Source organism: Taudactylus pleione, unplaced genomic scaffold (genome assembly GCF_031769625.1).
Source record: "Taudactylus pleione unplaced genomic scaffold, aTauple2 ptg000624l, whole genome shotgun sequence".
NCBI lineage: Eukaryota > Metazoa > Chordata > Amphibia > Anura > Myobatrachidae > Taudactylus > Taudactylus pleione.
In genome coordinates this window covers 209,088-235,050 of record NW_028285026.1, presented here as the reverse complement: position 1 = coordinate 235,050, position 25,963 = coordinate 209,088, and the positions used below count along the sequence as shown (strand labels likewise).

At 47.4% G+C, this 25,963-nt stretch overlaps 1 protein-coding gene across 1 annotated transcript in view; it reads left to right on the top strand.

Moving 5' to 3' along the window:
- The window catches only part of OXTR (oxytocin receptor), a 46,097-nt gene extending 32,471 nt beyond the window's left edge, over window positions 1–13,626 (top strand). The window contains exon 2 of the mRNA XM_088454642.1: window positions 4,840–13,626. Within this exon, the coding sequence (XP_088310768.1) occupies window positions 4,840–5,090 (251 nt within the window). The 3' untranslated portion in view covers window positions 5,091–13,626. The remainder of the gene's footprint in view (window positions 1–4,839) is intronic.
- The last annotated feature ends 12,337 nt before the right edge of the window (window positions 13,627–25,963 follow it).

Sequence of the window (25,963 nt, the reverse complement as noted above, 5' to 3'; positions counted from 1 at the left end):
CTATCCTAAGGGGATGTCTGTTCTGGACAGGGTGCAGCTCCCTCTTCTGGTTAGAAATGGGTACTGCTTGTTCACACATTGTATCACAGCTATTTAGGGTTTGCTTTTCATTAAGTAGATATTTACTTTTTTTGCTTTCTGTGTATTTACATCATTAATGTAATGTGGGGGGGACACTTGTCCGACGGCACCACCGAATGATTGAGTGTTTGTGGTCACATATGAAAAGCAGCCGGGGGGCTTGCAGCCGGATGTCCCAGGGCAGGATATATGGGGCGATTATATGACTCGCATCCACTCACGGGCTGTTGCTTGGCGTATGCCCCACAGGCAACGTTCCACCAGTGCAGTCTTTGTTTCAGATTCACATTGTCGCACTCTTATTTGCAAATTCGCATTTGCGGAATTTGCTGTCTATGATAAAAAGATGAAAGGCTAATGGCCAGTCTCAGTGGCGGTTCCAGGGGTGGGGCTTCAGCGCAGTCCAAAATTCAAATAGGGGAACCACACCAACTGCCAGTGAGTCCTGGTCAGCAATGTTTGCCAATGATTGGCTCAGCCTGTTCTGTTGTGGCTGTGGTGCGGGTTGGGAGCACCAAATTCTGACGGGCAAAAAAAATTCTAGCCAAAAACTGGGCAGATTCAGAAAGCCTATGTCTTCAGTTTTTTGGGGAAAACAGCCTAGTAAGGCTGTATGATATCCTATGAGCATTGTTTGAGATCCCAAGTATACTGTATGAGAAAGGATGATAAATACCACTTGAATGAAAATCTCATGTTGCCAGCAATAACATGAACGGAAACCGATTGTCGGGGGCGTCCATTTGGTGTCCTGACCTCAGCCTATAGAATGCAATGTATACATTTACTAGGGACTAGTGACATTACAGAGGCACGAGGTACAACTTTTCCACATTTCCAGCCAAATTGCCCACAGGTATTTCAGTTGTGCTAAATAACTGTATAAATGTTCAGTAATCTTGCGGTATTACACTGCCATCTACAGGCTAATACAGGAACTAAATTGTCATATTTGCAGTGTTCCTTAAGGCCCCCATACATCAGAGATGGATTGCAGCAATCGTGCAATTTGCAATCGATTGTGTATAAAAATCTGCAATGTATGGGGCTTCACAGATCGCAGATTGCAACCAAAAAGTGATTGGAATTGTTTAATCAGATTGTCCAACATGTTGAATTTCACAGATCGATTGGGGCTGTGGATTGCTAGTGTATGGACATGATCAGCAGATTTGCAGACTGTTTCTAGCAAAATGATGGAGCCTTTCAAGATTGCCAGATCTATGTTTGCTGCAATCAATCTGCAAATCACTGAAACAGATCTGTAATGTATGGGCGCAGATTGCTCGATCTGGAAATCCTAAGATCGGGCAATAAATCTTCAAATTGTTCAATTGTGGTTTTCAGATTGCTGATGTATGGGGGCCTTTAGCCACTAACATAAACAAGTGCGCTGAAATCCATTTATTACAAATTACAGTTCAGCAAAAAGAAACGTGATCCTCGCCATAAAAACATGACGCAAGGGGTTCTGGGAAGGGAAGACAATTTAGGAATTACATCATACCTCATGTACAGGTGAGCGGGGTCTACAGGGAATACTGATCACAACACGGCAGCATTTGACTTTTAATAAAACATTTTGTACAGGAGCTACAGAGACGATGAATTTTAGAAGAGGAAAATGCAATCAGCTCGGAGGAGCGCTGGAGCCTGTAGACTGGGAAATTATATCTTTATGCCGAAACACAAAACAAATGGGAAATTCTTAAAAAAATAAAAAAAACTTCATAAATAACGTGGCGATTCCTTACCGTACAGTCACCACATTTCCGGGAGTTTAAGTCGCCCTCTGTGTCAATAAGAAAGGATCGGAGATGATAAGAGGAAAAAAATGAACATTTATTAAAACTGAAGGGACTGAATATTTGTTTCGGAAATTCGAGGACTGCAGCAAAATATGTAACATTTGTTATGGGACTGAAGTTGGAAAAGATAATAAGGATAATCCCAAAATGTTTTTGAAACAAATTAACAGAAAGAAAAATAAAACTGATACTACGGGGCCATTAAATGATAGAGTACTATAGGAAAAAGTATTGAATACCTGTGTTTCTCAGCCTGGGGTATTAGTACCCCCCTACTACCACATGGGTACTCGCTGTAATGGCGGAAAGGGACATCCAGGTGATATTCAGACACATAGGGAAAGCAGCATCCTAGGGATCCCTGCTCCCATCAATCACAGGAGGACCCTGATAAATGAATAAAAAAGGTATATTGTTCGATCGACCAACGCTATATCGGTAGCAGATCGGCGGGTGTGTACACCCCATGTGTCTGTGCACGACGTTCACAGACAGATCAGACCGGACCTGCATCACAACCGATGCTGATATATCTTGTAGATATATGGGTACATCTGGCTGTGTGTACGGGGCGACCCACCGACGGCCCCCGTACATTGGCTGCAGGAACCGCCGACACTGACATCACAACTGGGCGGGCAAATTTAAATGCCCGCCCAGTTGTGATGTCTTGGTGTATAAATAAGGCAAAGGGGCTGCCTGGGAGTCCCCAGGAGGACAATGACTGAGAACCACTGCTGGGGAAAACAATGAGAATGTTGATTCTTTAAATATGTGTCTTCTGTAATTACACACGAGGAACATCTGCCATAAAATAGGCCGTGTAACAATAACCTATGTGCACTGTTACAGGTAACACAGGACGAGGCGCAGTGATACCTAAACAGGGTTATAGGACAGACAGAGCACCTGGTGCAGATACTGTTTATTTCTTTATTTATGACATTTAAAAAAAAAAAACTATGGAAGAATAAAATGACAGCAGTCACCATTCCCCCTTCTCCATCCCCTTCCCATAATGCACTCTGGTCCTGATTCAGAAAGAGTGCTCGCTCTGAATCAGGGCGTTTTTTTATCGTTTTTGTGCGGCCTCCTGGCCGCTCGCATAGCTGTGGGTGACCACCCACAGCTATTGCGAGCAGCCAGGTGATGGTCTCGACCATCGCGACTATCGGGGCTTGCGACGAGACCTTTGTGGTAGGGTCTCGTTCCCGCAAGCCCCAGTGAGCTTTCAGCTCTATTAGAGCCGGAAGCTCACCCACTGACATCACTCGTGATGTCAGTGGGGCCGCCCCCAAATGGCAGGCGTTTCTTCGGGACCCCTCCGTTTGGCCAGCCACCCCCCCTGCCCGCCTCCAAAATGGGGCAAGCTGTCAATCAAAATCGACAGCTGCCCCGCTTTGGTGCGAGACCCGCAGCGACGGAGCGCCCTTTGCTAGCCGGGTCTAGCACATGCGCAAGTCGGAGCCGGCTCCGGCGTGCGCATGTGCAGTGGCCAAACAACGACGCGCTCGCGAGCGCATAGTTCTTGCGAGCGGGTCTGAATCAGGCCCTCTGCTCTCAAAGCTTCAGAGAAGGGAAAACACATTTATTCCGACATTCACGATTAGGGAATTTTAGGCCAATCCCTGGACAACACCATGGCTTGATCCACCCAAATGCAGGTATAACATGATGGGCCCTGTCCCTTTTGCCATGGTGATCAGGGCTGTCCTGCCAAATATGATATAACTGTGAGATGTGCAAAAGAATATCCTATATTGTTTATATTATGGGGTAGATGTACTAAGCCCTGGAGAGAGATAAAGTACCAACCAATCAGCTCCTAACTGTCATTTTTCAAACACAGCCTGTAAAATGACAGTGAGGAGCTGCTTGGTTGGTATTTTTTCTCCATCCACTTTATCTCTCTCCAAGGTTTGATACATCTCCCCCAATAAGTCTGTTGTTGCTAGCTGCCTTCTGATGTCCTAATGGTCTCACATATTCAATACATGAGCCAGTTGAGGAACCTGTGGATCGGGGGTTCTCAGTGTGGTTCCAGAATCTGGGCCTGATTCAGAGTTGCTCGTAAGCCGCCTCTCGTTCGCTCTGAGCGATGTTCGCACATCTGCGCACGTGTATGGGTCGTAATGCGCATGCGCCAACCAGTCAGTGCGGTCGGAAATTGTGTGTTCGCAAAATTGCGAGTGCCTGCTAATTTGAGTGACAGGATGAGGCGTTTGTGGGTGGTAACAGAGGAAGGTGCTTGAAAACGGGGAGTGGAGATTCGAACGCAGGCGTGCCTAACGGTCAAAACGGGCGTTTTAAGGGTGTGCATAATTAACAAAGCAGCGTCATCGACCACGTCACTTGGTTGTTTCTTAGCCTGAACTGTTCGCATGATTGCGGTAGGAAAATCCAACAACAAGCACTGCGAGCAGTTCAGACGCCTTTCGATGTACTCGATTAATCTAATAAATAGCGGAGATGACGTGGGATGCGAGCGGCCAGGGGGCGTCTTTACAAAATAGCGAGCGCATGTTTCGTTCGCTCGCTCAGACATAGAGGCGTCAACAGACTGCAAAGAGCGAGCGCTCAATTTAAATAGCCGGCCCCTTTTTCTGAACGAGCGAGCGCAAATAGCGTCCGGCTCTGAATCAGGCCCTCTGTCTCTAGTGCCGAATAATAGTCGAGTAGACCCTGCATTATATATTGTGAACTTCTTTTATTTGGGAGGGGCAGAGCAACGACACAATAAGCAGCTGTTGCCCGTAGAAACCAATCAGATTTCAGCTACCATTTTATAGAATTACTGGAAAAATGATAGCAGGAACCTGATTGGTTGCTACTTGTCCTCTGTAAAGGTTTGATAAATCTCCTCCTCGCTCTGCGCCCTAGTTGTCCTTTATGACTGTCCCGGAGGTGTTGAAGGAAGATACTTCATAATTGCCTCTCTTTGTTTCCTCAGCGTCGCTGTTCATCATCGCCATGCTCCTGGGAAGTCTGAACAGCTGCTGCAACCCTTGGATCTACATGCTGTTCACCGGCCACCTCTTCCACGACCTCCTGCAGCGCCTCCTCTGCTGCTCCGCCCGTTACCTGAAGTCTAGGCAGCAGGGAAGCGACCTCAGCGCCAGCAGAAAGAGCAACTCCTCAACTTTCGTCCTCAGCCGGAAGAGCTCCAGCCAGAAAAGCATCACACAGCCGTCTACGGCGTGAGGAGCTCCGGCCAGGAGGCCCAAGGCTCCCGCCATGCAGGATGGGGTCATTGTGTGGCCTGTGTGGACACCATGGGTCAGTGGAGAAGCCCCGTGGGCTCTGAGCTATGTAGCGGATCCTGTCTTGCAGCTGAAAACAGTAAATCTGATGGTTTCCTTCCTGGCGTCAAGACGCCGTCTCCGACAGAAGGAAAGTAACTGATTGCACCTCAAAGTGTAGCTGTCACATACACACAGTGGAGGCAGCCATTTTGTGTGTGACCAGCAGGTACACTTCAAATGGCCGACAGATTGCTACAGATTAATTGAATAAGTGGACAGCCGGCTTGGAAATGGACTTGATTTTCCACAATGAAGCAGAACTTTGCGGGCTAAGGGTGAGATGTATCAAGCCTTCTGAAGAGTGGAGATGTTTCCTATAGCAACCAAGCAGCCCCTAGCTAGAATTTTATGGAATGTACTTGATAAATGCCAGCCAGAGGCTGATTGGTTGCTATGGGAAACGACTTCTCCACTCCTGATACATCTCCCCCTTAGAGACTTGCTTGGGCTATGTGAGGTTTTTCAGTGTGTTGCAGATGGACCTAAGCACATCACAGGTGCTGCCCGCTTACCTGTATCATAGGTCACTGTAGAGATTCACCCGTACTTACTAAATAATCATGTCTGTAAAACATCACCCACATATCTCACTGCCACCAGCAAGCTACATAAGTATAATAATGCTACCTAGTTACGTCCTGTGCATCGGCTATATACAGGGGCACCAAATAGGTGCGGTAACGGGTATTAGTTACTGCAGCAGTCTCCTCTCACTGCCCAATGTGCCGCTACAGCTGCCCTGTTATACAGGCCTGGCCAGCGGTAGTGGGTAGAGAATAGTAGTGGTGGGGGAGATCTTACTGACCCCTCCTCTGGAGCCGCCCTCCCCCCCTTGTGCTGAACGCTTAAAAGTTTGTAAAGTTTTATTGGGGAGTGGGAGTGGCCACGCCTCCCAGGTTTGGCGCGTCACAGCTCTCGACGGTCCTGCTTATATAGCACAGATAACGGTGCCGCCTGTCAGCTTCCCAGCCTTCATATTTTAACTGATAAAAATGAAAACCTCCCAGCCCTATACTATTGTGGCTGCCTATTATAGAAGTGTGACTGAGGTTTATATTGGGGTGTTACATGCTACTGTTTCAGGGTCAAGGCATTTTGGCATCATGGCTTTGCGCTGGTGGAAGATGAGATTGGTTCGCTGATAATAGCAGGGTTGTATTATAATAAATGATAATAAATATAATAAATAAATATATTATAATAATTATAATAAATGGGCCTGACAGCCTAAGCTCCACCCCACCCATCAGCCACACCTTCTTTGCAGCATGATTTGTTTGTAACTTTGCTAGGTGATTAAGAGAACAGAGACTACTGGGAATGATTCAGCAAGGATTGCTAATGCGATCGCAACAGCGATTGCGCACGCAGTCTCACTTGCGAAGATATGCTAATGATTGCAATCGCAATGCCATACGTAGCCTAACATAAGGACGCCCCCTTTACCTCACACACATCCGTAATACTTAGCAAGACTGCAAAAACATCGGTAACAGTGAGTACCATCGCAGCCTCACGCACACTTGCACAAGCTCTGATCTTACTCAGGAATTGCTAACCTCATCGCACGCAGTGAAAGCCCAAGCTGTGTATGGCATCGCAGTGGCTAAATTATGCCCACCCATGCAAACGGCGTTCAAACGCACTGGCACGCCCACATTTTGCCAACCAACCCCGTCACCACCCCCAAACGGTACTTCCTGCCAATCACTCTGCGATGGGTCTGCGTAGTCACTGCATTCGCAGTCCCGATCTAATTTGAGTCCGATTGCGTGCGTAATCACAGTAGCGATCCTTGTTGAATGAGGCCCACTGTTATGCTTATGCACAATTCATCCTCACCTCGGTTAAAGTTGTATCTTTTGGTTTCTCTTCACATTTCCTCGGTTCCTTTTTTCCTGCGGTGATGAAAGAAAATGAGATTGGCGTGCGCGCTGAGCAGGGAATGAACCTTCGTTTCATCCTCTGCCGCCTCTAGGTACAGTACGAGGCTGCCGTGCCTATCACAGAATCCTGCCCTGAGTGACAGAAGGAAAGATTAGGAGGAACAAATTATACTCTACGGAGATGGATGAAGGGCGAGACCGCTGTATGACTTTCACAAGACAGTTTGTAATGAGAGTAGAGGGGCCTTCGTATACCCTTCATTCCTGGTTAGCATTTAGCTAGGACGTATACCGTAGCGCAGTCCGAGCTCGTCACAACTCTCAGTGCTGTAGATAAAATAATATGTTTAAGGGAAATATAGGTCTCGCTGTGAAAATAACAATCTTAAGTTTTAGGACAGTATTAAATTATCCGCAATAATTTCTTTACTTTGTACTTTTTGCCTAAATCGCGTGTTTTTGGCAAATTCACTTTTCGTGCGCCCCCGTTTTTCGCCCTATTCAATTCCAAAGGAGGTGTAAACAGGACCCGGCGAAACGAAAACAGGTGAAAAGTGCTGTCAGATTTGGGGAAATCAGCCTGACACCCCCCAAAAGATGCAGTGACATTGAGGAACACTATGGATACCCCCGAATAGCCCTGCTGAAGGTATTTGGGGCACTTAAATGCTTTCAATAGCTGCTAATTAGCGTCTTTGCACAAGTGGTGAAGAATAGCATTTAGCATTTTTTGGGGGGTGAAAATAACTGGTCCCAACAAATTTGGGGTACATGAAAATGGGTGCAAGCATGGTTAAAAATTGCAAAAGTGAAGTTTCAATTTTTTTTTAAAAACGCACCTTCAGCAAGCATCTGCAATAAAAAAAACACCTCCCCCATACTTGCAGACACCCCAAAAGTTTATTTTGCTAGTGTTTAAGTTTGTACCACAACTTTGTTTTTTTTGCCCCCTTTTCAATGCCTAGTTTTGGGGTGTTCCTCATTTTTTTAGGGTTTTTTTTTAACGCGGTTTATTTTTGGGGACCTGTTCCAGGGGTGTAGGGTGGTTTTCCCACCTTTGCACCCCAAAACCGCAATTGTGCACTTTTTTACGCCTGCTATTCATAGGCGAAACTTGTCCGCCTATTACATCGCATTGACTTTCTGCTTACGCGAAAAGTCTTTGCAATTGAATAGGGCGAAAAGTTTCCGCCTGGCGAATTGACGTCACTCGCGATACTTTTCCGTGGATTCGGACTTATCGCGGCTATTTGAATACGGCCCTTAGGTTTGAAGTTGCCATGTAAAGTGATTACTGTGCCTATCTTTGGATAGTTATGGGACAGTGAAAAGTAATTCTGTGAAACTGATGAGGCTAGTAAAAACAACATAATATCATTGGGTGGTGGATGTACGATATAATATATATAAACTACTCATTCAAAACCATAGTGACATTTTACAGGAAATAAAGTAATATATGCTAAATGAAGAGTTATTGTTACTAGCTGATCTTAGAATAATTTCCAGTGATCTAGTCATTTCACAGCATTATAAATAGAATAGGGAGTATGGACCTCATTCAGAGTCGGTCGTTGCGGCCACACGGTCGTACGCCACCGATGTTCGCTAAACTGCGTACTAGTAAAATTCGCAATGCGCGTGCGCAAACTAGCTATTACGATCAGAAATTGATCTCTCCTTGAACACAGCCAGGTGGTTAGTTTGAGTGACAGGATGAGGCATTTGTGGGTGGTAACAGGGGAAGGTGCTTGTGAACGGGGGAGTGGAGATCCGAACGCAGGCGTGCCTGACTATGCAAACGGCGTTTTATGGGAGTGCATAATTAACTAAGTAGTGTCATGGCACATGTAACATGGGAGGTTTTTACACTGACTTGATCGTAGTGCTTAAGAGAGGGTATGGTCAACCTTAAGGTCTACGACCAGCTCTGATGGTTCCCGATGGTCTCGATTAATCCTTATATGCCCGGAGATGACATGTAATGGGAACGAGAAGGGGGCATATTTTTAGTCTTACGGCCGCATCCTCCCCTCGCTCGTCCAGCTAACGATCCCATCTTAACGACGCAACTTGCGAGCGCTTCATTTGCATATCCGGCCCCTTTTACCTTACGACCGTGCGGCCGCAACGACCGACTCTGAATGAGGTCCTATATGTAATAGCCTGTTGACTGCAGGCTATTACATCAATCTGTTTGGTACATTTGTAAAAACCCAGCAGAAGAGTGTAGCTGCTGAGCCAGTCAGTCGGGAAGCTCCTTGGTGGTCACGTGATGGCAAAGAAGGAGGGTGTAAGCAGCAGACAGTGGGCCTGATTCAGACCCGCTCGCGAGCACTGAGCGCTCGCAAACTGGTCGATGTTGGCCCAGTGCGCATGCGCACGACGGAGGCGGCTCCGTCGTGCGCTAGCGCGAGACCCGGATAGCGACGGGCAAGCCGTTGCTCCGGGTCTCGCTACAAAGGGGGCGTGCTGTCGATTTTGAGTGACAGCACGCCCCCTTTGGTGGGCATGCCGGGGGCCCACCAAAACGCCTACCATCTAGGGCCGGCCCCACTGACATCACAAGTGATGTCAGTGGGAGTGCTCTCAGCTCTGATAGAGCCGAAAGCACTCCAGGGCTTGCGGCAACGAGACCCTACCACAAGGGCCTTGTCGCAAGCCCGATGGTCGCGATGGTCTTGACCATCGCGACCATCTTCCTGGCCGCTCGCCATATCTGTGGGTGGTCACCCACAGCTATGCGAGCGGCCAGGAGGCCGCTCTAAAAATTCTCAAGGATGGCCCTGATTCAGAGCGAGCGCTCTGTCAGAGCGTCCGGCTCTGAATCAGGGCCAGTGTTTCATGCTGTGAATATACCAAAGCCTCTCTGCTCCTTACATAATTTGTCATGTGACTTGTAATCGCGTGACACTTAGCAAATAATTCATCATAAATAGTAGTTTCAGTCAAAACTCTATATTAATTTTTTTACAGGTATTCTAAATGATTTATGGGGGGGGGGGGACATTTTTTACATGGAAATGCACCTTTATTTTCGTGGGTATGTGCGGCTATGAATGTAATAAGTTGCTATGGTATTATGGGATGCAAATTACTATTAAATAGGCAAATGGTATAAAATAGAACCTTTTTGTTTAGAATCTTTGCACATACACTAATTAGAATACACTACATGTCCAGGTTACCTTACACCCATTGCAATATAAAGGGGCGCTAGTAAGGAACAGTCTAGAGAATGGTAAATTAATGAAGGATATAATTGTTACTGAGGTAGATGGGCGATGTCTCATTTATCACTCTGTCACACAATAGGACTGGCGGGCTGTGTTTAACGTGGATGCAACCCATGTATGGAGATCTTTAATACAACATAATGGATGCATGCATGTGCGGTAACACACAAAGTGTGACAGGGACAGTAAGGGGTCGCCAGCACAGCACAAAAGTGTACAAATGTTTGGGGTGGGGAGGCTATGGGGGGAGGTGGACATTAGCAGAAAACGTTCAGCAAAAAGCTGCTACAGTACATAACATATACGTTTCTTTGAAATGATACCCGCTGCTCTGTCACAAATGTATGTAGAGTATATCTTATGGTTCTAGGGTTAAGGCTGGATATACAGTGGCGCAATGTGAACACTGCATTGCAATTATGATCGCATTAGACATGTGGATGCAACCAACGCAGGCGTTGGGAAGAGATATTTCTGTGCCACCATACAATTGCGTGTGCAAGTGGGTACGGGGTCAATGAAACCAATCGGTTCCATCCTCATACACCCGTGCCCATTTACAGTACAGCTGGAATTAGTAATAGCACACTAGTAAATGCAGGATATATCATGTAAGTGGCCAAGGGGCCTAAGTCAGAATTATTTTGTGAGTTCGCTCTTTTAATCATTCATTTTATATATATTTTTATTTTTTAAATCCAACGCTTTTTATTTGTTGTATTTACCTGCACTATTCTCTCTGGTGCAAGTTGGGGCTAATAGCACCTGACATTTTGGGGCGTAGCCCACGTTTTCATCCACTACACTGACTGCAGGAACGCTGTGTTGAAGACGCCCACTGTCCATGGACTTCTCAGGAGAGGCCTCCGCTTTGCTCTTTTCGTACTAACCAAGGGTCTGTGGTGCAGGGGTGCAGAATTCCTCAGAGGGGGAGGGGTGTTGATTCATTGCTGACCCCCCCTCTCCTGTGAACCCCCTGTAGCTACTGCACCCCTGCACTAAATATAGCTCTACCACCACTGACTTGTTCCCCATTCCATGGTAAGACAACATAGGCCCGTATTCAATTAGGAGCTTTTCTGGGGATAAAGTATTGCTTTATCCCCGTATTCAATTTAAAATGAGCGAAAATGGGACCCGGCGAATTGGGATCTACAAAAAATTGTGAATTATCGGGAAATAATTGTAGGACCCCCCTAAAGATGTCCAGACATGGGGGATCACTATGGGTACCCCCGTTTTTGCCTGCAGAAGAAAGTCGGGTTTTTAAATAGCCGCGGCAGGTGTTTTTTTCCCAACATTGAAGAAGTGATGCAGAAGAGCACTTAGGGGGTTTTTTTTTCTGTTTTTTTAATTGGTCCCATCAAATTTGGGGTACTTGAAAATGGGTACTAGCATATTTTTAAGTCCCTAAAGTATTTTTTTTTAAATGCTGCAAAAATGCACCTGCCGCTAATAACCTATTCTGGAAAACACCTGCCGCATACTTTCAGAAAAGCCCTGAACCTATTTCCCTATTTTAAAACACTGTTTTTCCCTTTTTATTTTTTTTTTACCCAAATTTTTTATTTATTTTTTTGGGTTGTCCCTATTTTTTTAAAAAAAAATACTTTTTATTTTTAAATGACATTCCCAGGGGTGCAGGCTATTTTGTTTAAGCCTGCACCCCATAACCCCAATTCTGCACTTTTTTCGCCATGTAAAACATGGTGAAAAGTTATCCCCGTTTTTTTTCAAAGACTTTTCGAACCTGCAAAAAGTCTTTGAAATTGAATACGGGATAATTGAAATAGGCGAAAATGATGTCATCGGCGATAAATTATCGCCGATTTCGACTTTTCACAGCCTAATTGAATACCGCCCATAGAGGGGTTCCTCCATTCTGTGACAAATATCTGTGTGTTCCACACGGCCTTGGCCAAAGTCTCTTCAGTAAGCTGAGTCTTGTATCCTGCACTCCGCGGTCACGTATATATCCTGACTTTAAGTATTGTCACCTGGTTCGTGAATCAATGGAGCACATTGGTAAACACAAAGAAAGTATAAGGGCCTCACAAATATGTCTGTCCAACTGCTTACACCATCGAAAAATGATCATTCTGCACAAGAAAAGCCTCCGATAATGACGTCATGGTAGAACCTTTCGCTCACGCACACAGCCGAGGCCTCTATATTGGGGGCAGAGCCGATATTTACAAGAATGTGTCCTAATATTAATACGCTAGTAAGCTGTCAACTCAATAAAAAAACTAACCATTGTGAGAAAAGAGTTTACACCAGCGAGGCATGACGTACCTTGTGGCTCATGCCTCAGCGATGTCACGACTGAAAGGATACATGTGCTGACACCTAGGAATGTTATCTTTGCTGTGTTTGTAGTTGCGTTTTTTTGTGACCGGTCCTTATCTGGTTGGTAATAATGATGCGTAGAGGAAAACAGGGTAATTTCACCGAAGATGCGAAAATGCCACCTCATAGCGATGTCTCTCTGCTCTTCCACATGGCTTGTACTAAGACTATCACACCAATTTTGATTGTTGCACAGAATATCATTCCCTGTATATATATATGAATGTATTGTATATAGATATTAATATATATATATAAAAATATAAGTATGCTTATTAATCTATTTCATTTGAGCGATGAGCTCAGACATAAATCTATATTCAGAATCGAGTTATGAGAACCACACGTCCAGATCCCAGGTGGAATATGTGTCCATTATTAAATCTCCACTACAAGGAAATCTGTTTAACCAAAGCTTGTCTCTCCTCCCCTTCACAGTCACCGGAGGCTGCCATTTTGTTTCCGTTCTGAGCATATAGCTGTACATGGAGGAGCAGTGTGGTAGATTAACAAGATTAATGTTAAGATTAATGTGGTAGATTAATAAGGGGTCTATTTACTAAGCCTTGGATGGAGATAAAGTGGACAGAGATAAAGTACAAGCCGACCAGCTCCTAACTGACATTTTTCAATCACAGCCTGTCTGATGGCAGTTAGGAGCTGATTGGCTGGTACTTTATCTCCTTTTCACTTTATCTCCAGCGAGACTTAGTACATAGACTCCACAGAGCTGAAGGCTAGTAGGGGGTGTAGTGCCGGGGGCTCTCGTCCCTGTGGTCGGGGTCTCTCGGGCGGACCCTTATACTCCTCACACACTCACTGTAAATAATATTTTTTATAGGAGACACTTTTTGTGCTGAGTCAGTTTACAGGTCACTGGCTTCATCTGAGAGTTCAGGTTTGTTTTCTGTACATAAACGTTGAAATAAATTACAGATATATCTTTAATAAATCATGTTCTTTAACACCAGAGAAGAGTGATGATTATTTGTCTGGTATTTATGTGTACGGAGCTAATTATACTCAGCAATTTGTCAACTACTAAGTTTTCAGACTCTCTTGGAGAGAAATAAGAAGGATCTCAATAGCATAATGAAAGGACATGCGTCTTAACTTTGGCGTGAGAGGGTGACGGACAACACATAAATACAAGGAAAAGAGAATTAATGAAATGTACTGTTAGTATAAACAGATCCAGCTCGGAGGACAAGCCATAGGAAAAACCCTGAGCTCTCTCTGTGGACACTTTCCAATAATAAGGGGCCTATGTATCAAAGGGTGATGAGAAATTAAATTGTGAGAGAAAAAGTATTAACCAATCAGCTCCTACCTGACATTTTTCAAACACAGCCTATAAAATGTAAGTTAGAAGCTGATTGGCTGGTGATTTATATCTCACAATTTTATCTCTCATCAAACTTTGATACATAGGCTCCTAAGAGTGAGCCAGGGCCGCATCGGTTGCTGCGAACTGCGTGGGGTTAAGCGAGTAATAATTATATATTTATTCTTATATAAATACACCCAAAACAATTTTTATTTTAGTTTTTTTGGCTTTTGGGTGACTTTAGTCACGCAGCTCTCAGGACGGCAGCGGGAGGGGGGCCAGTGCAGCGCTGGTGACAGCTACACGGGGGCCCCTCAGCGCCGGATTCCATAGCAGCCACCTCCCCTGCTGACCAAGTAGTTATGGCCCATGACCAAGGGAGTAATCAGACAGTTGTGGGCTCCATAGCAACAGTCTTAAGGCCCAACAATGTACGGGCCATTAGTTTAGATTTTTTATTTTATTTTGCAGCCTGTTGAACACCAGGTTCTATGTACACGTAAGAACTAGGAGATGAAAAGACTCACCGAGAACGTTTTGTTATTGTCTCCGCGCTGAGGAGCGACCTCGGGAATCTACCGGTCATCGGAAAGTCCACCTTTTATCTTCACAATTCTACTGCGAGCAGTCTAGCGCTAAATTGGTAAATGGCTTTGATGGCTGAGAATAGATAGTTCTACACTATGAAAGTGGACATATAATTGAAGAAGTGGGATTAAACGACGGGTGCCCTATAAAAACGTCAGACAAAGATTGAAAGGAAATGTAATATCTATATTGTTAATAATCTGTTCATGGTTATCAGATTGGTGATATTTACTGAGGAAATCATGGATTCGTTTTACATTCCTGGCTGCTGTATGGTCTCTAAGCGCTGTCCGCGTGGCTCAGGTCACCGATTGGCGCTGAATGTAAACATTCCAGTTAGAATTTGGTAGGGGGCTTATTTAAGAAATGCAGAACAATCGGCAAATAGAGTAGAAAGCTGATAATCCCATTGGCAGTTATCGGATATACTAAATACCCAAACATGATCTAATATATGATGGTATATTCATTTTGGAGGGAAAAATTACAAAGTGGGGGTACAAGCATATAAAGTAGCGAAATGCACTTCTTGGGAGTCTGCGAGTATGGGTAAGGTGTTTTTTGGGGATTGCAGGTGTTTGCAACAGGTGCTTTTTGTCTCGTCTTTTAAAAGTTCACTTTGGCCACGTTAAAATATTCTATCACCCATTTTCAGGTACCCCAAATATGCCAGAACTACTTATTTTTGCTAAAAAAATACTGCTTAATGCCATTCTTCACCACTTGTGCAAAGACGCTAATTAGAGGCAATTGTACCAACTCAGTGGCGTAACTTCATCCCAGGTGCCCGGAGGCAAGATAAATGTTGGTGCCCCCCAAATTAACATCCCCCCCAGCCCCAGCTGCCGCCGCCCCCCTATGCAGTTCCTTTTATACAATGCCCCCAGTAGTGGTCCCCCTGTGCAGTGCCTCCAGTAGTGGTCCCCCTGTGCAGTGCCTCCAGTAGTGGTCCCCCTATGCAGTGCCTCCAGTAGTGGTCCCCCTATACAGTGCCTCCAGTAGTGGTCCCCCTATGTAGTGCCTCCAGTAGTGGTCCCCCTATGCAGTGCCTCCAGTAGTGGTCCCCCTATGCAGTGCCTCCAGTAGTGGTCCCCCCCTATGCAGTGCCTCCAGTAGTGGTCCCCCTATATAGTGCCTCCAGTAGTGGTCCCCCTATGCAGTGCCTCCAGTAGTGGTCCCCCTATGCAGTGCCTCCAGTAGTGGTCCCCCTATGCAGTGCCCCCAGTAGTGGTCCCCCTATGCAGTTCCCCCAGTAGTAAGGCCCCTGTAGTGCTCCCAATCGTAAGGCCCCTGTAGTGCCCCCATATGACGACCCAGTAGTAATGCCGCTGTAGTGCCCCCAAATGATGCCCCCAGTAGTAAGGCACCTGCAATGCCCCCATATGATGCCACCAGTAGTAATAAGCCCCCTGTAGTGCCCCCAGTAGTAAACCCCCTGTAGTGCCCCCAGAATTTAGCCCCCTGTAATGCCCCCAGCAGTAAGCCCCCTGTAATGCCCCCAGTAGTAAGCCCCCTCTAATGCCCCCAGTAGTAAGCCCCCTGTAGTGCCCCCAGTATTAAGCTCCCTGTAATGCCCCCAGTATTAAGCCCCTTGTAGTGCTTCCAGTAGTAAGCCCCCTGTAATGCCCCCAGTATTGTGCCCCCTATAATGCCCCAGGTATTGTGCCCCCTGTAATGCCCCCAGTACTGTGCCCCCCCCCACGCGCACACACACATACAGAAAAAAAAAATACTTACCTTAAACCCCACTCCAGTGCTGCTGTCCGTCCCTGGCGCCCGCTCCTCGGAACTATGGGAGTGACGTCATGACATCACTCCCATAGTGCACTGCGGGACCCGGAGCTCAGGAGTGAGCTCCTGCTGCCGCCGGGGGTGGGGAGGGGTAGAGAAGGAGCAGGCGCCTGCTGGTAACACACTCAGCGGGCGCACGGCAAATGGAGGGTGCAGGGAGTGCGACCAAACCGCCTGCATACTCCGTAGTTACGCCACTGGAGGTGGAGTGCCGATCAGCGGCGCTCCTTCTCCATGCAGCTCCTCCTCAGCAGTGGCCGGCCCGGATGACAATGGAGCCAGGTGCCCCCTTCAGGGCTGGCGCCCGGCAGCAAATGACTCCAATGTCTCCGGGAGTTACGCCACTTTACCTACTTAAGTACCCCAAACAGTTTTATTAGGGCTAATCGGGCACTACCACATTGATCCCCAATGTTTCTGCATCTTATTGGTGGGCTCAGGCTGATTTCCCTGATTCTGACACCACTTTCCGCCTGTTCTGACTTCGCGTGTCTCCATGTTTGCGTGGACCCCCCAGGGCTAGGCCCCAGTTATAATATTTATATGTGTAAATATGACACCCATATAAGCAAAGATGCAGGGGTGTCTCTAGGCTAAGGGGCGGGGCTTGCCAGCGCAGTACAAGGCAGGGTGTCTCTAGGCAAAGGGGCGGGGCTTGCCAGCGCAGTACAAGGCAGGGTGTGTCTAGGCAAAGGGGCGGGGCTTGCCAGCGCAGTACAAGGCAGGGTGTGTCTAGGCAAAGGGGCGGGGCTTGCCAGCGCAGTACAAGGCAGGGTGTCTCTAGGCAAAGGGGCAGGGCTTGCCAGCGCAGTACAAGGCAGGGTGTGTCTAGGCAAAGGGGCGGGGCTTGCCAGCGCAGTAAAAGGCAGGGTGTGTCTAGGCAAAGGGCCGGGGCTTGCCAGTGCAGTACTTTAGGGTGTGTCTAGGCAAAGGGGCAGGGCTTGCCAGCGCAGTACAAGGCAGGGGTGTGTCTAGGCAAAGGGGCGGGGCTTGCCAGCGCAGTACAAGGCAGGGTGTGTCTAGGCAAAGGGGCGGGGCATCCCAGAGCAGTACAAGGCAGGGGTGTGTCTAGGCAAAGGGGCGGGGCTTGCCAGCGCAGTACTTTAGGGTGTGTCTAGGCAAAGGGGCAGGGCTTGCCAGCGCAGTACAAGGCAGGGGTGTGTCTAGGCAAAGGGGCGGGGCTTGCCAGCGCAGTACAAGGGAGGGTGTGTCTAGGCAAAGGGGCATGGCTTGCCAGCGCAGTACAAGGCAGGGTGTGTCTAGGCAAAGGGGCGGGGCTTCCCAGCACAGTACAAGGCAGGGGTGTGTCTAGGCAAAGGGGCGGGGCTTGCCAGCACAGTACAAGGCACATCTCCAAGCTGACACGACCATGCCCGCCCTACTGTTCTACAACACAAATATGGGATATTGGGAGGTATCCTGTCATGTGGTCTAAGAAGTAGATTATATTTTGAGTTCATTTTGTGAAATGGGAAGAATTCAGGAAAATTTTCTATATTTTTCAGTTTATTTTCCCCCTTTTATTACCTATCTTATGCCCATAATAATAAGGGGACGATTTATCAAATAATATGGGGCATAACCAATTAGCCGCGGGAGTTCACCAGCGACTAATTGCTGTGCAAAATTCCCGCGGTGCGGGGTTCAGCTACTCAATTAAATAGCTTTTCCCCCGCGCTGTTATTTCGGGTCTCGCGCGTGAACACACTGATTCCGCGAGAACTGCAGAATCGGTGTTTTATCCCCTCTCACGCGAGGTCGAATAGGGCGGCATTATGCAGATTTTACCTGAGGTGCGAGGTAAAGTCCGACAGCGGGGACTCGCGGGCGGGGTCTCGGGGACTCCCGCGCATGAAATCCCTGCTGATTGAATCCCGACCAGCGCGCCAATTAGCTGCGGGCTTAACCTCGCGGCTAATTGGATATGCCAATATGTTTGAAATAGCTAACAAAAACAGTCATTTTCAGGGGTGCCCGCACATATTAAGGACCCCCAGGGTGTAGGAAGGAGGAACCTTAGCCGATATCTAACATATCTTCCACGGTCCATCCATTAACTTCAGCAGAAGCAGGCAGGCCCCATAGCTGGGATGTGGGATTCACCCCGGAGCCTGGCCCCGGCAGCTAATGCCATCTGCAGTTGGTGTTAGCCTCCTTAGCCAACGGGCTACAGATCGCCAAAATTACCGGGAGAGGGTTCTGCAGGAACCCTCCTAACTGTCATTTTACAGACTGTTTGAAAAATGAAAGTTAGCAGCTGATTGGTCGGTACTTTATCTCTCTCTACTTTATCGCTCACCAAGGCTTGATAAATCTCCCCCATTTCATAATTAGTAAATTCTGCAGAAACCCTCTCCAGCAATGGCTGATGCACATGGGCAGTAGCACTCCGAAGTCCCGGTGGAGAAGTGAAGAGATTGCATTAGCGATCATTTAATTTTTTAAACACACGTGTGATTATTAGTACATGATTGCCAGCAATCTGAAATTCGAATTATTGGTCCAAAATACCGATAATTAATTATTGCGCCCCATAATTATATGTATTCCAACCTTCTTGCAATATAAATAATTTATTTAGAGTGACTTAGAAGACTTAGGGGTCTATTTACTAAGCAGTGTTAGGAGACAGAGTGAAATGAGATAAGGTGCCAGCCAATCAGCTCCCAACTGTCACCTCACAGGCTGTGTTGGAAAAATGACAGTTGGGAGCTGATTGGCTGGTACCTTATCACATAACACTGCTTAGTAAATAGACCCCTTAAAAATATTATTCCTGGCAATGTCAATGCAAAAAATTGTTCCGTTTAAGCCCCAATTACATCTGAGGCAGAACCACCAATTTCTACTTGGGGTCCTATTCATCATCAGGGGCCGGGTGGCCCCTTATTAACTCACTGCGAGTTGTCGTAATTACCGGAGCAATTTATCATATTGTTCCGATGCGAGAAAAGCAGCTGTCCTCATGGTATGCAGTCGGGAAGCCGGCGGACCTAATCCCGACTGCCGGCTTCCCGACTGTCTAATCCCGGCAATGGTCTAAATGGTCTAAAGACAGGCGTCGAAATCCAGACGGCTGTCATTAGACATATGCTGGGATACCGACGCCTGGCATCCCGATCGACGGCACGCCGGGCGCCAAGCGCAGATAGCCGCAGGGGGGAGGGTTAGGTTTAGGGTTCCGGGGGGGGGGGACTTAGGGTTAGGCACCCACCCGGGAGGTTAGGTTTAGGCTAGGGGAAGGAGGGGTTAGCATTATGCACCCCCGGGGGTAGGTTAGGTTTAGGCACCCCACCCGGGGGACTTAAGTTTAGGCAGCGGGGAAGGGGTAGTTAGGTTTAGGCACTTAGAGGTGGGATTAGGGTTAGGCACTGGGGGGGGGGTAGGTTGGGGTTAGGCACCCCTAAGGGAGGGTTAGGGGGCAGAATAGGTTAGCAAATACTTACCTTAGGACAATCGGGATTTTCACTGCTGCCGTGATGCTGGTGTCGGGATTCGAACCGCCGGCCATGTGTCCGGTGGTAAATCATACCGATTCTGTCCTCATGATCCCCTAACACTGCTTCTGAAGTAGCAGTGATACTTACCGATGCTGTGCTGGCTATCTGCGCAAGGTCCAGCATGCATGCGGCTGCAGGGTCACCGAGGGGAGGTGGCGGAGAAAGGATCTCTCTTCTTAAACCCCGTACCTACGTCTTCAGATGACATTGGTTCCCGCCAGCAAACGCCGGTAACTTTCGGTTTTCGGTGTTTCCTGAATATTAGTGATTCGTGATCATGATTAGGTTCCCTGGAGTAGAATAACTGCTGCTAAATGCAAGCAATTCAAATTCTGAGTTTTTCTTTTTTTCAAGTCAGACTCATGGGACTAGTGAGTGACTAGAAAACATCCTTTCCCATAAACCGCTGAGAGGTGACATGAGACGCAGATGTCAACACACCAGACGCCCTGACATGATGACACATTTCTCTCTGCTTTGTTGGAAGATGAGAGGCTGCAAAATCTCAGATAAATCGTGCTGGGCGAGAAAAGAGCCGATGGTTTAAATAAGACCTGACCAGAAATATAGGGCTCAGACGGCGACGTGATATATTTGTGGTCAATTAAGCCCTATATTATTTAGTATTATTTACTTAAGTGCGGGTATTTAGACGTGGAGTTGTTGCCCACAGCAACCAATCAGATTCTACTTAACATTTAACTAGCACCTCCTAGAAGATAATAGCTAGAATCTGATTGGTTGCTATGGGCAACATCTCCACTTCTAAAAAAAAGGCACTTTAGTAAATATACCCCTTCATATAGTGAACTTATATTCAGGTCCATTATGAATTTCATTCTACATGTCATTTACCAATTATGATGTGGGGGGAGATTTATCAAGCCTTGGTGTGCGATAAAGTGGAGAGAGATAAAGTACCAACCAATCAGCTGCTAACTTTCACTTTTCAAACGGTCGGTAAAATGACAGGAGCTGATTGGTTGGTACTTTATTTCTCTCCACGGCTTGATCCAGCTAGCCCAAAGTACCAACCAATCTGCCTCTCTGCATATTAAGTTGTGCACCATCGAGCACTGCACCAGCTCTATGGAGGCGCAGAATGTCTGTCTGAATATGGCCGCCAAAATCCGTGCAACTGCGGCAAAAGCCCTGATTGCTGACTGCAACATTCAGTTCTGATGAGATAAATAGACCGGTCGCCCAATGTAAAAGGTGGAGGAGATGTACTTACACCGAAGTGTAACGGAGCCTAAATGACACAGTCAGAAGAACCCCAGCATGTGACCCTATGGCGCACGTACACAGCGCTGTAGCTAGACGGCAGTGCGCCCTGTGCAGCACTGCCGCCCCTCTCACTCCCTGTCCGCCCCCCTCCTCCCCCCCTGAGCGCTTACCCTTACTTCCGAGGGGAGGAGGGAGGGCGGGATCCTGCGCCGACATTCACTTTGCGGCACGCACCACTGCCGGAGGTCTCTTCCTGCAGACCTCCGGCGCAGAGAAGTGTGTGGCCGGTGCCGCTGGAGGATTCCGCCCTGTGCGGAGGCACCGGTTGCACCACCCTCCCTACGGCCCTGCACGTACATATAGTAACTCAGGGGTTCCCAACCACAGTCCTCAAGGCACACTAACAGTCCAGGTTTTAAGGATAGCCACAGTTAAGCACAGGTGTCTTAATTAGTACCTTAGTGGATATTACAAGGGGGGAGAAAAACATCCAGGGGGGCAAATATTTACAGTATATCTGGGAAAGATTATTATCGAGTATAAGGATATATCACAGGGTCTATTGCACACATAGCAGAAGAGCTTTGGCCTCCCCTACTGTGACAGACTTTGGCTACATGAGAAGCTGGCGTTTGCTTATGTCTTTCTCCAAGATTTATCATTATTACGAGCAGGTCCTTCTACGCGCAGCAGCTCAGCTGACACTGTTGCCGCCGGTAACAGAAACACAAAGTGTCTTTTGCAATGATATTTATTATAGGGCAGCAGTAAGTGACAGCTTTTTGAAAGTATTTGTGGAAATAGTTTGGCAGCTACGTGGGGGAAATGTTCCGAAATAGTCGCACGTTTGCTTTGGTAACACAATAACTTGTGGATGTAAGCGCAACATGTTCATAAGCTGTAACATGTACTTAAATCGCCTGTTTATATATACAGATATATATATGACAATATATCTGGCAGTGATGATTAAAATAGCGTGAACTTTTACCTCTGGTGAGTGCCCTCTGTTATTTTCCACACCCGGGAAATACAATTGGATGTATATATAATTATATATATATATATGTATATATATAAAATACAAAGTGGTGTATGCACTCACGGTTTTCAAGTAAACTTTCTTTATCCCTTAGCACAGGGTACGAATACATATATATATATATATATATATATATATATATACATATTCCATAGACAAAAAAACTTACGGTTTCACATGTCCTATTGAATTTCTGCCACTCAAACTTCAAAAAGCAATGACATTACGATCATTAAGGCAGATGCCTTAATGGACGCAGAGCAGTAACTAGACTTTTTGGTGCCCTGTGCCACAAAGAGCTTTGGTGCCCCCCCAATTTTTTAAATAGGGAGATAACACACCCAAAAATGGGCCATGGCATCACAGGGAAGGGCCAGGGAAGAGATAGGGGAGGCCAGGAGATGCTGGGGATAAAAGAAGAGGAAGCTACAAGTGAGAATGATAATAAACAGAAAATTAACAGGCCCGAACAGCGCCCCCTGCCCTGTGGTGCTCTGTGCCATGGCACCGGCTGCACTACCCTAGTTACGGCCCTGAATGGACGTGTTCCTTGCGTAATACAGATATGGTATGCCATGATACCATGTGGTTAACGGCAGATTCAGAACTCTCACAGAGTGAGATTGCTGTCACTCACAAAATGGTGGAGCTGCTAATTCACAGAATTGTGTGCTCATTGGAATACACACATGCAGTTTATGCAACTGAGGTCTGAGCAGTTATGTGGCACACACATCTCATTCAGTGCCCACAATATTCTCATTCAGTCACCACAATAATCCCACTGGGTTCCAACATCCTTCTCACTCAATACATCCATCTCATTCTTTATACACATTCAGCTCCCTAATTGCTAAAACTATCATACTCTGTCTATGCATGTACACTATCTTCACCTCCATGCTGCTATAACTTCCCCAATCCCTCTACAGCCAGAGCCGGATTCAGGGTTGGACTGGCCCACAGGGGTACAGGGGAAATCCCCGGTGGACCCCAATGCCTGTGAGCCCACCCCCTTCCTCTAGGTGTCAGGTTCCAGACCTCAAATTATAGATAGTTACTCATTAGATGGTCAGTTACCAGGAATATTGATCAGCATGGGGGCTTGGTTCCCTTCTATAGAAACTCCACCAAGATTTGCCCATTGGTTAGCCAAGCATCTGTGGTGCCTGACCACACCTCCTCTGTTGGATGACCACACCCTTTAAGCATGGGCCCCTACCACTACATTCCCCGGTGGGCCCTTAATGTCCAGTCCGCCACTGGCCGGATTATAGGCAGGGCGACAGGGGCGGTCGTCCCGGGGCCCCCACACATAGGGGGCCCAAACATCCTGTCCCCTGCCACTATTAATAAGATCGGCGGAGAACAGCACTTAGCTGTCTCCGCTGTGGTCCTCCTCGGCAGTCACTATAGTTGGTGACTGCAGCCAGGCAGCGCTCGCTGAGCACTTGGGCTCAGAGCGCGGTGCTGCTCCGGCCGGTGGGCAGGCTGTGCGGTGGGCTGTACGGCAATACAGGTGTGACGTTGGAGGTCACGCTACGCAGTCCCACGCCATCCCACCCCCTCAACAGCCGCTTCTGAAGCCTGCGGAGGTGAAAAGAAGACAGGAGCTGAAGCTGGCCTGGAGTCAATTACTGTTTATTTTTATTTTTATTTTTTTAAGTGTGATGCTGCTGGTGGGCTTGTTGTGGGGTTGGAGGGGGCACACTATTAAATGAAATATATATATATATATACTGTACATGTACACACAGCATATCTGTATATCTGTATATATATATATATATATATATAATATATATACTTGGATCACTGATAGGGCCCCCCACAAGTTTGTTGCCCAGGGGCCCCCACAAACCTTAATCCGGCCCTGTGTGTTCTCTCAACTGTGCTAGTCTGTATGCCCTCATCCACACCAATATGTCTATGTACACCGTCATGCAACCGTGTCACTGTGTTTCCTTTCATCTGCACCACCGCCTTGCCCCAGCCACGTCACTCTGTCTTCCGCTCATCTCTGCCGCTGTTTCTTCCTCCATCTGCACCACTCTGTCCCCCCCAACTGTGCCACTCTGTCTTCCCCAACTGTGCCACTCTGTCTTCCCCAACTGTGCCACTCTGTCTTCCCCAACTGTGCCACTCTGTCTTTCCCCTCCCACCCGCACCACTCTGTCTTCCCCAACTGTGCCACTCTGTCTTTCCCCTCCCACCAGCATCACTCTGTCTTCCCCAACTGTTCCACTCTGTCTTTCCCCTCCCACCAGCATCACTCTGTCTTCCCCAACTGTGACACTCTGTCTTTCCCCTCTCACCCGCACCACTCTGTCTTCCCACCCATCCACACAATTTGTCTTCCCAAATCCCTACTGTCAGGGCCGGCTCTAGGGGTGTCCGACCAGTGCGGTCGAACAGGGTGCCACCCATAGAGGGCGCACCCCTCCCCAACATTCCGATTTAAGTGCGACAGTACTGTACCGCTGTTCCACCCGTGGGCCGAAGTGGCACGCGGGTGGTCAAATCGGGAGGTTGGGGACCCCTGCCGCCACAGCTGTGTGGCGGTGCCGGACCCCCAGAGTATGAATGGATGCTGCGCGCATGCGCATAGGCGCTTGCGAGCGGGTCTGAATGAGGTCCAGTGACCCATTCTGCAGGGAGATATAGATTTGAACCTGCAACAGACGACTATTATACCTAGTTATTCCCAGCAACGTAATTTGAGGGATATATTAGGGCAGATATTACACAGTATAGACCCATGACTACGAAAAAAGGCTGTTACAGGTGCCCAAACTGTATAACTTGCCGTTACTTAATCCCATGTACCCACTTTAACCACCCACTGTGTGGTAAAAGGTATATTATTCACCATTTTCTTACTCATATCACCAAGTTCATGATATACCTCATACTTGCCCATGTAGGTAAGACTGAACGCCAAATCAAAGAGCGTACGGCGATGTATCATTCAGCCAAACGTTCTGCTTTGACTAACGGGTGCAGTGAGACATTTACTGACAGCTGGCCACAATCTATCTGTACTCCAGTATCGTATTATAGATCACATACCCCCTTTCCCTGTTAGAGGAGGTGGCCGATCTAAAATGTTTTTGCAACGTAAGGTGCGGTGGATCCACCGATTGGGTACATTAGCACTGAGGTGGTTGACATGTAGTCAGGAGGCCGGCAGTCGAAATGCCGATCGCCGACTTCCCGGCAGTGAAATTCCGGCATGGGACTAATGATAGGCGTCTAAATACAGACGCCTATCATTAGCCCCATACCGAAATCCCGACGCCAGGCATACCAATCGTAGGTAAGCTGGGCATCGGGACCGGATAGCCATGGGGGGAGGGTTAGGATTTAGGGTCTCACGGGGGGACTTAGAGTTAGGCACCCCCCCCGGGAGGGTTAGGCTAGGGGCAGGAGGGTTAGGGTCAGGCACCCCTGGGGGGAGGTTATGGCTAGGCACCCCCTCAGGAGGGTTAGACTTAGGGTACGGGGAGGGGGGATTAGGTTTAGGCACTCCTGGGGGGAGGTTAGGGTTAGGCACTAGGAGGGGAGATTAGGGTTAGGCACCCCTAAGGGAGGGTTAGGGGGGGGAGAGGGTTAGGGATAGCCTTTATACTTACCCTGTCGGGATCTCCATATGCCGGCCTTCCGGCGTCAGTATTTCATCCACCCGGCTGACGTCCGGTGGTATAACAAACTGATTCCGGGACGTGCTTTATTTGTAAGTGACATACTATTACCATATTGGTATATCCATGTATTACTACAACTGCAACATGTGTGAAACTATTTGTCCTTTAATGTTTTTAGATGT